This window comes from Zingiber officinale, chromosome 10B, assembly GCF_018446385.1.
Source record: "Zingiber officinale cultivar Zhangliang chromosome 10B, Zo_v1.1, whole genome shotgun sequence".
Lineage (NCBI taxonomy): Eukaryota > Viridiplantae > Streptophyta > Magnoliopsida > Zingiberales > Zingiberaceae > Zingiber > Zingiber officinale.
In genome coordinates, this window is record NC_056005.1 from 1,644,367 (window position 1) to 1,657,563 (window position 13,197).

The following is a 13,197-nucleotide window of genomic DNA, read 5'->3' on the forward strand; positions in this document are numbered from 1 at the left end:
CGAAACAGCTTGGAGCTGTCTCTGGAGATTTGGTATGGCTGACCGCATGGCATTCGTACGAGGGAACGATTTGGTGTTGGCTGTGACGGAAGACACATGTGATTGAATGGCACATGGTCTGCGCAATGAAAATAGGCTTGGCATGGCTTATTTTTCCACGTGGCAATTCCTTGTGCCATCGAATGGGTTATTTATACATCACATCTGGCATGGCCCCTTCGTTGTACTTTAGATTTCTTTGCTTCTTCTTGTCATTTACTTTCCGATACTTTCGGCTTCCTTCGCGACGAAATATTCTTCGTTCGGTCCTTCGTAGACTTAATCTCCAAGCTTCAAACAGGAATTTAAACAGAGATGGGAGAAGGATCGCTACATGCCTCAAAGTTGCTTGAAATGTTCAGGGCCGATGCCATGGTTCAATCTGACGACGAGCTCCCGAGTGGCGGCGGCTGTAGCGACGGGGGTTCCAGCCCCCGATACAACTCCGACACCCGGCCGCCCAGCGGCGAGGCCTCCCCTAACGGTCTTTTCCCGTGGAGCCCCGGCTGCGCATCCCCCTTCGCCAAGTCACCGTGGGCCTTCCTCCCCGCGCCCGTGTCTGCGGAGGAGACCGCCGGCGCTCGACTCGTCGGATCGCTTGTGCGTGAGGAGGGACACATATACTCCCTCGCTGCCGCCGGAGGGCTCCTCTATGCTGGCTCCGAAAGCCGCAACGTCCGCGTCTGGAAAGGCCAGCGCGAGCTCTCCGGCTTCAAGTCCAGTAGCGGTCTCGTCAAGGCCATCGTCCTCGCCGGCGAAAGAATCTTTACAGGACATCAGGACGGCAAGATTCGCGTGTGGAGGAAGACCGCGTCGGCCGAACACAAGCGCGTGGGGACGCTCCCCAGGCTGAGGGATTTCCTGCGGAGCTCCATCAACCCCAGCAACTACGTGGAGGTGCGCCGCCACCGCAGAGCCGTGTGGCTTCGCCACTTCGACGCGGTTTCGTGCTTAAGCCTCGACGAGAAGGCCGGCGTCTTATACTCCGGGTCGTGGGACAAGACGGTGAAGGTGTGGCGGATATCGGACTCCAAGTGCCTCGAGTCCATAAAGGTTCATGACGACGCCGTCAACTCCGTAGCGACCGGGTTCGGGGGAATTCTGTTCACGGGGTCGGCGGACGGCACGATGAAGGTGTGGAGAAGGGAGGCGGTCGGGAAGACGGGCGCCACCAGGCATGTGTTGGTGCAGACGCTGCTGCAGCAGGAGAGCGCGGTAACGTCAGTGGCGGTCGCGGAGTCTGCGGGGACGGTGTACTGCGGCTCGTCGGACGGGTCGGTTCATTACTGGAGGTGGGAGGGAGCGAGGCGGCGGCTGGCTTACGGCGGTGCGCTCCGGGGACACCGGATGGCGGTCCTGTGCCTCGCGGCGAAGGGTAGCCTGGTGGTGAGCGGGTCCGCTGACAAGACCCTGTGCGTGTGGAGGAGGGAGGAGGGGACCGGCGGAGGGCGGTACTCGATGATAGCGGAGCTCAAGGGCCACGAGGGCCCCGTCAAGTGCCTGGTAGTGGAGGAGGAGGGAGACCGGTCGGACGAGCCGCGATACGTGGTGTACAGCGGGAGCCTCGACAAGTCAGTCAAGGTGTGGCAGGTGGTCGAATGGGAGGTGACGGCGGAGGAGGTCCCCGAAGAGGAGTCGCGGCCGTCGTTGTCGGTGAAGACCGACGCGAGCGACGGTACCTGGCACCGCAATAGGGAGAAGGTGATTGGGTTGGGTTCGTCGTCGATGCGCCACTGCGCACCCCAGCGATCTGCTAGTGTTGGGATGTTGTTCGAGGCGCACGTGTAAAATACGTAGAGGATACTATCATACTATCTTGTGCGATCAAAAGCCGAACAGAAATGTTGGTGAGCACGTGATAAATGTGGACTATTATAATATTAGTTCATGTGTCCGAATTTGCCTATGAAACCCGAAGAAGGAATCGGAAATATGCGCGCTAAAAGAATAAGTTCTATTGTAAACAAATGTGTGTATTAGACTAAATAAATTATTTCTTAATAATTATATACGTCGCATAAAAAAATTTTTTTAGAAAAATAATATGCTCAAAGAAAAAATTTTAAGAAAAAATTCAAGCATAAACATATAAAATGATGGGACCCATAAAAAGTGGAATGATGGGCCATGAATTTATATTTATATCATTGAGCTTTTCATTGAAAATTTTCCTTATGCATATCATTGCTCAAACTTTTTATGGAATCAATGTGTTATCCTACAATAATTAATCTGTTGCGCACTCTCGTAGGTTAGGTCATGTTTAGAGTTAAGGTGATCAGATATAATTTAAAGATGAGCAGATATAGTTCAGACTAAAATCCAATCAGACTAACTCGAACGCTGATATTATCTTTTAGTATTGGCTTTGGATCCCGACATCCACCCTTACACAACCCTAAGTCTTAGCATAATCTCTCAGTCTTAGCTCCTGATCCTGATATCTACTATGGCTCGGGCTCAAGTCCTAGTATCATCCCAAACCCGACATCTACCCTGACTTATCCCCAAATCTCAACATTATATCTTAGTCTCAGATCTCGATCCTGACATCTATCCTAGCTCAAGTCTAGGTTATGACATTATATCTCAGTTTCGCTTCCCAATACTGCACCTGTCCTCTTAGTTTAGCCCCAAGTCCTAGCACCATTTATCAATTTCAGTTTCTATTGTCGACATCATCTCTGTCTTGGGCCCAATCATCGATATCCTCACTCAACATTAAATCTCGACATTTTCGTAGTATCAGATCCTGATTTTGTCTATTTTCAAGGTCACTCCACATCAATGCTACATTTTTCACCCTCACGACAAGCTTATGCCCTGCACAGGCACTATAACAACGACTCCAAATATTCCAAGAAGCATGATATTCTAAAAATGGGAGAGCGGTTATGAGGTTATTAGATTTGATTTCCTAGATGTCTCCTACTAACATGTGACATTAGATGAATGGGGAGGCAACAAAAAACTGTCAGATCTCGTCCTCTTACTAGCTTATACAATGATGATATTTCGGTTGACATGAAGAGGCTATTCTAACAACTATATAAACACTCACAAATGATATAACTAATCACAAGAGGTTTGATTTCTCCTTAATCCTACTAGGTTCTACCCTTCTTGAGCTTCTCCTTTCAAGATATTACCTTAAACAAACCCTAACTTGAGCATCGGAGTGGTGTGTTGATACTCCCCGACGGTAATCTAACTTGTTAGGACCAAAAGTAGCTAGGGGGGGGGGGGGGGTGAATAGCTCGTCGCGTTCGCTCGGTGCTCGGCGTTGCTTGTTCCTTCAAAGATGTGCAGCGGAAATACAAAGAAACAAATCACACAACGCTAACAAGGTTGGTTTACTTGGTATCCACCTCACAAGAGGTGACTAGTCCAAGGATCCACACCTACGCACGCACCCTCCACTAATAAAACTCTCCTTTATGGTAACTACCAAGGGCGGAGAAGCCCTACAAGACTCAGTACGCGAAGAGAGGGAAAGGATACAAGAAATACAAGCTTACAAGCTTACAATGAGTACAAACCCTAACCCTAGCTTCTCTTCTTGACTTTGATCCGCCTCTTGACTTGGAAACTTTCTAAGATCCTTCAAGAACTGGCGATCTGAGCTTTGCAAGTGCTGTGGAGAAGCTGGCGAGAGATCTGGAGTGAATCGGTGAAGAGATGCTGCAGCCAACGCACGCCTGCAGCTCAAATACGACGCAACGGTCGGATCCCGATCGATTCGAATATTCCCAATCGATCGGGGAGGCTTTGGATCGATCCAGAGCGCCTCTGTGCTCTGGAAAAACGCCTGGATCGATCCACGGATCGATACAGCGCTTATCGCGCAAAGCAGCCGCGTCCCAATCGATCCACTGATCGATTTGGACATCTGGATCGATCCACGAATCGATCCAGAGGATCTCTGTTCGCTAGGAAAGGCCTGGATCGATCCACTGATCGATCCAGCTCCTGGATCGATCCACTGATTGATCCAGCACTTGGTTTTTGCCCAAAACCAAGTCCCAAGCCTCTCAAACCAACATCCGGTCAACCTTGACCTGTTGATACATCATGCCTAGCATCTGGTCACTCCTTTGACCTGCTAAGACTTCCCACCAAGTGTCTGGTCAATCCCTTTGACCCACTTGGACTTTACTCGTCGTGCCAAGTATCCGGTCACTCTCTTGTCCTACTTGGACTTCCACCAGATGTCTGATCATCCTTGATCCATCTGGATTTTCCCTTGTCTGGCTTCACTCACCAGGACTTTCACCTGGCTTCACTCACCAGGATTTCCTTCTGCCTAGCTTCACTCACTAGGACTTTCACCTGGCTTCACTCACCAGGATTTCCAATCTGCCTAGCTTCACTCACTAGGACTTTCACCTGCCTAGCTTCACTCACTAGGGCTTTCCTTCTGCCTGGCTTCAGTCACCAGGACTTTCACTTCTGCTGCCTAACATACCAGTTAGGACTTCCTAGTCAGGTATCCGGTCACTCTTGACCTACTTGACTCTCCTTCAATCACACTGATCAATCCCTGATCAGAATCTCCCCACATGAACAACTGCACCTGCATTGTCCATGTGTCTACATGTATTGTCAAACATCGAAACTATGACCAAGACCCAAGCTTGGTCAACTCAGTCAACCTTGACCTAAAGGATATTGCACCAACAATCTCCCCCTTTTTGATGTTTGACAATACCTTTAAGTTAGGACCATTCTGAGTTAAGCTAGTCCCATAGCCTTAACTCCATTCATGCCAAAAGTATGAATGTTGGTTCCTTTCATTCTCCCCCTCTGAGCTCCCCCATAGGTAATGAAAACCTAGCTTAAACCACACATTCTCCCCCTATTGGCACACATCAACCCATTCCTCAATTTTAGGCACACTTCAACAAATGCCCCATTGTTGAAAACTCTCCCCCTGAAGAGTTGCTCATCGTTGTTCACAACTTCACTCGTTGTGGTCAACACGATAATGAAGGTCCCATACCCTTCATTATCCTTAACCTTACATTCTCCCCCGATGTAGGCAAATGCCCATCCTTGAGCATTATCCACTAGAACTCACTTGAACAATGAGGATATCCACTCCCCATTAAAGTTCAAACGCTCAACCTTGAGCATGTTCTTAACAGAAGGTTAACCACCTTCCAAGGTTCATGAAAAATAATTTTTCATGTCTTTAAAGAGTCCCTCCCCCTAAAGACATGGTGGTAACTTCTATCATTGCACCAACAATGACTTGGAATTCCTAAACCTTTAGGAAACCCAAATTTTAGAAGTTTTGAGATTTAAATGTTCAATATTTGAAACAACCTCAACCTAAACTTCTACTTAGTCTTCGTTAACCAATCCATCCTTGTTTTCAACATGAAAACACCCTTTTTATGTATACAAATGTATTTTGAGGGATTAGGAATGGTTACATTAACTAAAATAGGTTTAGAGTGCTGAAATCAGACCTTTCCAGCCAAAATCAGCGTCCTGGATCGATTGGAGTTGGGTTCCAATCGATTCAACCTATTTGAATCGATCCACTGATCGATTCAGGATGTGTGGATCGATCGACTGATCGATCCAGTGAGCTTCTGCTCGCGAGAATTGCCTTCTGGATCGATCCACGGATCGATTCAGGCACTCCAATCGATCCATGGATCGATTGGAGCTCTGATAGTTGCTGAATTTCAAATTCAGCCAACTTCAGAAACCCCTAGAAAATTCTACAAAAATCTAAAAATCATGAAATTTCGTGTAGACATTATTTAGGGCATACTTTATCATGGAAAAATAGTTTTCTATGAAAATATATCATATCTTCAAAGATTGACACAAACTTGAAAACTTGCAAAAACTTTAGTGTTTTTCTTCAAGTTTATGTCTAACTATTCAATGGTGATTACTATCAAAAGATAGCATTCACCAATGTTTTCCAAAAATATTTTAAAAACATTTTCAAAACCAATATCCCATCATGTTCCTTGGGCATAATGCACATGACTTATACATTAGCTTTCCCAATGATGGGAAAACACATAACTATGTGTTTTGATGAACCTAAAACTCAAAAGAATGCACTAAATCAACATCTTGAGTTTTGTTCATCTTCCTAACATCTCACTTGTATCTAATGTACACTAAAACACGGACAAGTCACCTTATAGTCCTTGTGAGATGTGGGATTTTGATTTTTCCCTAATCTAGGGATCATGCATATCTATCTAGGCATTCTAGAGATATTAGACATCCACCTAGGATGTCACTTGTCAATAATTGTTGTTAAATGTCATTCATCCTTAATTACAAGGAATTAAACTTAATGCATGATTATGTTATGACATACATCAAAAGAAAATAATTTTCAAAAGAAAATATCCTATTACTACATGATGTATGAATGTCATGACATGGTATTTTTGAAGTTTTCATAATAAAACAATGAATTTAAAAATAGACATGATGTTATGGCATATGATGGGCAAACAATCATGGCAATGTTTAGCATAAATAAAATATACCTAGATTACCTATCTAAATATCCTTAATCACTTAGCTAAACTCAAAATATACCACTTGTTTTAACTTAAAACGTTACCACTTGTTTTAATTTAAAACATTAAACCTAGATTGCCCTAACTGCTTCAAAGAAATGCCAAAACCTAAATTGACATTTCTTATTTCTCTTGATTTGTTTATGCCACTTAATAATTAAACATATCCTCAAATGTTGGCATATTTCATTTTTCCACAAGAGTAGCACTAAGAAAATACCAAAGTCCCAACTTGGTATTTCTTATATTTTTCTAATTTGTGCCTTTTTAAGATAAAATCAATTTTTCCACCAATAGACACATGTTACTCTTTCAAAAAGTAATCAATAGGTCCATTTCATTTTCAAAGGTTAACTAAAACCTTGAAAATGCTCCTTGAGTGTCAATTTCCTCAAAGTTGGGTTAACTACCCTTCTAATCGGAGTTGACACTCTCTAACCCATCTATGGGATAGAGAAGATGCTCCTAGGAACCCAACACCTATTGGTGCTCCTTGGATGCTCTAGGTACTCACTAGGGATAACTTCCCTAGATACCTTCCTAGTGACCTTGTTGGGCTTCTTAGAAGTCTTGGTCACACTTTCTAGGTCAACTCTAGGGATAACCTCCCTTGTGACCTTGTTTGTGACTTTCTTAGACTTCTTAGAAGTCTTAGTCACATTTATTGCAAAAATACTCTTAGGGATGACTTCCCTAGTATTTTTGGCTTGACCACTAGACCTAGGGTTTGTTCCATAACTATATGGAATTCTATGGTAAGAGGGCACATCCTTCTTAGCCTTTGGTTTGTATCCCAAACCTCTATGGCCATTGGATGGCTTTTGTACCCCTAAACCTAGGTTATGCTCATTTTACCCTAATAGGATATTTTCCATCCTTTTTAGGGTCTTTTTCATTTTATCAAGTCTTGACCTCAAGACTTGATTTTCCATCACTAAGTCCTTAGTTTTTGGTTTTCCATTAAGTTCATGAGCATTTTTGTGCCTAGGCTTGTAGATACAATCCTTAGAGTTCTTGCCTAGACTTTTACTTACATTCCTAGCTTTAGGTGTAGTAGTTTTAGCATGAAAAGCTATATGTTTTTCTTTAACGCTATCATGCTTTCTATTTTCATGGTAAATAGCATTAAAATGATATAAGTTAGAACTATCATGCTTTTTACCATAATGTAAAGGGGTAGGCTCAATAAATGTTACCTTCTTCTTTACCTTGGAGGCTCCCCCTTGACGAATGCCTCCTTGAGCCTTGACCATCTTCTTCCCCTTGGGGCATTAACTTCGGTAATGCCCTTTTTGGTTGCAAGAAAAGCACACAATGTGCTCATTGCTCCTTTTTATTCCGGGGATGGTCTCCTTGGGCTTCTCCTTGCCCTTTTGTGCCACTTGGCCCTTCTTCTTGGCCAAGTTGGGACACTTGCTCTTGTAGTGCCCATGTTCCCTACATTCAAAGCATATAATATGATTTTTATTATTAATTGAAATATTTATACCTTTGCTTGTAGGGGTGGCAGCTTTTCCTTTGGATCCGGAGGTAGAAGCTTCCTCTTGATCGAACCTTGATTCTCCTCCATTTGATTTTTCTTGACTTGTGGAGGTAGAGGCTTCTTCCTCCCCTTCTTCTCTTGACCCGGATGTAGAAGCTTCTGTTGGTGCAGGAAGCATCTGACGATCGAACCTAAGTTTTGATAATGGCAAAGGGATTCAAAGTTAAGATTCTCTGTTATCTAACATGTTGAATGAGTGTTTCAGGAAAGTCCTAACTGCGGTTAGGCAGGGAAAAATCCTAAGGGGGGGTAACCTTAGGTCTTAGGGGATGGTAACCCTAGGTGGAAGAAAGTCCTAACTGCGGTTAGGTAAGGGAAAATCCTAAGGGGGGGTAACCTTAGGTCCCAGGGGGTGGTAACCCTAGGTGAAGGAAAATCCTAAGGGGGGGTAACCTTAGGTCCTAGGGGGCGGTAACCCTAGGTGGAGGAAACCCTAAGGGGCGGCAACCTTAGGTCCTAGGGGGCGGTAATCCTAGGTGGAGAAAAACCCTAGGGGGCGGTAACCCTAGGTCCTAGGGGGTGGTAACCCTAGGCGGAAAGTCCAGTCGATCTGGAGGGCCAGACTGGCAACAGGTAAATCTCCTGAGTGGAGTAGGTGAGGACGCGTTCCCCGCAGAGGGAACAGTAGGCGTCGGGTCGACCTAGGGTTTCCGGTTGGAAACCCGAAGTCAGACTCGGACAGTTCGGAGACTGTCGAACTTTCATTCATATTTATGATATTATATGTGCTAACTTTGTCTTGCAGGATATGTGTGTATTTTGTGGACTAACACATTGTACAGGGACAAAAGAGCAACATTAGCCTCGGATGAACAGTGTCCGAGGCGCCTCCATGGAGCTTGGAGGCGCCTCGGGTACAAAGGAAGAGCTGGCTGCGAAACAGTGTTCAAGGCGCCTTGAGTGGTGATGGAGGCGCCTTGGACCTGTTGAAGGCGCCTTGAGTGGTGATGGAGGCGCCTTCAACTGTGATAAGCGCAGAATGGTCAGCGCTTATCTGCACGATGGAATCGGAGCGGTGGAGGCGCCTTGGATGGCTTTCAAGGCGCCTTGGATGCCCTTTATAAGGGGACTTCGAGCAGCTTCTTTAATAACAACTTACAAGCGATCTTTCTGCTACAAGCTGCTCACAAGACGATTCCGAAGTGCTGCTACGAGACACCGACGACCCGGAGCTCCGAATTTTCAGATTACGATATTGTCGTCGGTATAATTAATTGTTGTCATTTATTGTACTTCAAATTGTAATCATTATCGAGCTTATAGTTGTTGCCCACCGGAAGCGATCAAGGATCGCGGGCCTTCGAGTAGGAGTCGATCAAGGCTCCGAACGAAGTAAAATCGACCTGTCTCTGTGTGATTATTTCTTTTATTCCGCTGCGTATTTTACTCCGATAGTTTTACGAATCGAACGAAATAGCCGCGAGCGCTATTCACCCCCCCTCTAGCGCGTCTCGATCCAACAGCTTCTCCTTCTTCTTGATCCGGTGTCACCAAGAATTGCTCCCCCTCAATCCTAGAGGTGGAGGCTTCATCATCTTGAATATGAAACAAAGAGTATGCTTCCTCCTTGTTCCCTTCGTTGCATTCCCTTGAGGATGAAGCTTCTTGGATTTCTTCTTCTTCGGAGGTTAAGCATCTCTCAACCTTGGAGTCCTCCTCTTGATCTTGCTCCAAAAAGTCACCCTCTCCGGATTCTTCATGATCTTGTACAGTGGAGGGGATCTCTTCATGAAGCTTGGCCAATTTGCTCCATAGTTCCTTTGCATCTTCAAATTCTCCAATTTTGCAAAGGATGGTGCTTGGCAATAAATTGACCAAGAGCTTGGTCACTTTGTCATTGGCCTCGCACCTCTGGACTTGCTCTTGGTTCCACTTGCTCCTCTTGAGAACTTTACCCTTTGAATTTCTTGGAGTCTTGAAACCTTCCATTAGAGCAAACCATTGCTCTATCTCCATCATAAGAAAATTTTCGATTCTTGATTTCCAAGAATCGAAACTCGTAGAAGTGTATGGTGGAGCCACCCTTGTGTCAAATCCAAGTCCATCTTGGAATTGCATCTTGAAGTTGAGCTTGATAAAGTCTTGAACTTGAAGAATTTGCTCCAACTTCTTCACCCTCTAGCTTTTCTTGTTACGCTTGACCATTCCGGTGATGATTCCGGTGAAGAGCGGCCTCGCTCTGATACCACTTGTTAGGACCAAAAGTAGCTAGAGGGGGGGGTGAATAGCTCGTCGCGTTCGCTCGGTGCTCGGCGTTGCTTGTTCCTTCAAAGATGTGCAGCGAAAATACAAAGAAATAAATCACACAACGCTAACAAGGTTGGTTTACTTGGTATCCACCTCACAAGAGGTGACTAGTCCAAGGATCCACACCTACGCACGCACCCTCCACTAATAAAACTCTCCTTTATGGTAACTACCAAGGGCGGAGAAGCCCTACAAGACTCAGTACACGAAGAGAGGGAAAGGATACAAGAAATACAAGCTTACAAGCTTACAATGAGTACAAACCCTAACCCTAGCTTCTCTTCTTGACTTTGATCCGCCTCTTGACTTGGAAACCTTCCAAGATCCTTCAAGAACTGGCGATCTGAGCTTTGCAAGTGCTGTGGAGAAGCTGGCGAGAGATCTGGAGTGAATCGGTGAAGAGATGCTGCAGCCAACGCACGCTTGCAGCTCAAATACGACGCAACGGTCGGATCCCGATCGATTCGAATATTCCCAATCGATCGGGGAGGCTTTGGATCGATCCACGGATCGATCCAGAGCGCCTCTGTGCTCTGGAAAAACGCCTGGATCGATCCACGGATCGATCCAGCGCTTATCGCGCAAAGCAGCCGCGTCCCAATCGATCCACTGATCGATTTGGACATCTGGATCGATCCACGAATCGATCCAGAGGCTCTCTGTTCGCTAGGAAAGGCCTGGATCGATCCACTGATCGATCCAGCACTTGGTTTTTGCCCAAAACCAAGTCCCAAGCCTCTCAAACCAACATCCGGTCAACCTTGACCTGTTGATACATCATGCCTAGCATCTGGTCACTCCTTTGACCTGCTAGGACTTCCCACCAAGTGTCTGGTCAATCCATTTGACCCACTTGGACTTTACTCGTCGTGCCAAGTATCCGGTCACTCTCTTGTCCTACTTGGACTTCCACCAGATGTCTGATCATCCTTGATCCATCTGGATTTTCCCTTGCCTGGCTTCACTCACCAGGACTTTCACCTGGCTTCACTCACCAGGATTTCCTTCTGCCTAGCTTCACTCACTAGGACTTTCACCTGGCTTCACTCACCAGGATTTCCAATCTGCCTAGCTTCACTCACTAGGACTTTCACCTGCCTAGCTTCACTCACTAGGGCTTTCCTTCTGCCTGGCTTCACTCACCAGGACTTTCACTTCTGCTGCCTAACATACCAGTTAGGACTTCCTAGTCAGGTATCCGGTCACTCTTGACCTACTTGACTCTCCTTCAATCACACTGATCAATCCCTGATCAGAATCTCCCCACATGAACAACTGCACCTGCATTGTCCATGTGTCTACATGTATTGTCAAACATCGAAACTATGACCAAGACCCAAGCTTGGTCAACTCAGTCAACCTTGACCTAAAGGATATTGCACCAACATAACTATCTATTGAAGTGTGTTTCAGACCCTTTCATCTCAGTCACTGAGGACCTCAGGGGAAGGCGCGCGTCAACATGTTTGTTATCTGATGGCTTAACCATCCACTATCCACTATATTTGGTTGTAACAAATTGACGTATTTTGTGAGAACTCTGAGCCATAACACTGAGATGGTTAACACTAGAAGGACTACTAACAATTATGACTCCATAGGAGAGAGAAGCCATAGCAAAGCAACAACCATCATACAAGAGAACATTAATAAGATGGTCTCCAGGGCGTTGTAGGAATTCCTACAACAACACCCATTCCTACAACCACTACTAGCAGGAGGTCTGGCTCCCTTAGCTAGTGCGCCCTAGGTAAGATGCCCTCGCCCTTCATAGGGGGTCCATCAGTTGTGATTGTTGGTGCAATCGACCTCTAGGAATTCAAAATTTGACAATGTACTTAAGTCTAGTCAGTTTAACCAAGGGTTAATCCAAATATAACTTAATATTTAGAAAAGATAAGTTAGTCAAGATTAGATGACTAGTAAAGGTAAGTCCAAATCGAAGAATAGGTAGGTGAGAAATTTACTAAATGACTAGTCCTAACTGGAGATTAGGCAAAGGAAAATCCTAGTAAGTGAAGTCGGGCCCTAATGTGTGAAGTTAGGTAGTGGAAATTCTAGTGAGTGAAGTTGGGTCATAGTGAATGAAGCTAGGTAATGGAAGTCCTGGTGAGTGAAGTCAAGCCCTAGTGAGTGAAGCTAGGTGGTGAAAGTCCTGGTGAATGAAACCAAGTAATGAAAGTCCTAGTGAGTGAAGCTAGACAATCATAGGAGAAGGTAATCCTAGGTAATGAGAAATCTTTGAGGAGTAAACTCTGAGCATGTGTGATGGATTAGTTTCCGGTTGACTGCTTGCAGTTGATCGGACCAATGAATTATTAATAATTCTAAAACTATCTTTCTTCACTATTTTATATCTATTGTGCTAATTCAGTGTTGCAGGCAAGTCTTAGAAGATCGACTTGGTCAGATATTAAGCAAGACAAGAGAAAGTCCAAACATGTTTGAAAGATTAGATGTTTAGTAAGTAAGTGGAGGTAAGTACTAGAAAAAAGTAACTCAGTGAGGATGCGTCCCGTTTGAAGGAACAGTAGGCGCTGGTCCAGTTTAGGTACATTTTAGATCCCTAAATTGAGACCTTGACTAGTTCCTGGTCTTGAAGGATAGAAACTAATTATTACTGCTTATTTTTATTGTGTTAACTTTGTTTTGCATGGTATATTTTGTTTGTGTTAGATTAACACATTTTATAGGGTAAAAGAGCACAAAAGGTCTCGCGTGAACATCACTTGATACGCCTTCCAAGCGATGGAAGGCGTCTTGAGTATTATTCATGGAAGACGCCTTAGGGAGTTCGGGAGGCACCTTTAG

The 13,197-nt window shown here is 45.0% G+C and overlaps 1 protein-coding gene across 1 annotated transcript; it reads left to right on the forward strand.

The window, feature by feature from the left end:
* The first annotated feature begins 226 nt into the window (after nt 1-226).
* Nucleotides 227-1,920, forward strand: LOC122028553 (protein JINGUBANG-like). The gene has a single exon (XM_042587398.1). The coding sequence runs from the start codon at nt 355-357 to the stop codon at nt 1,825-1,827; it is 1,473 nt and encodes a 490-aa protein (XP_042443332.1). The 5' UTR covers nt 227-354; the 3' UTR covers nt 1,828-1,920.
* Nucleotides 1,921-13,197: the final 11,277 nt, after the last annotated feature.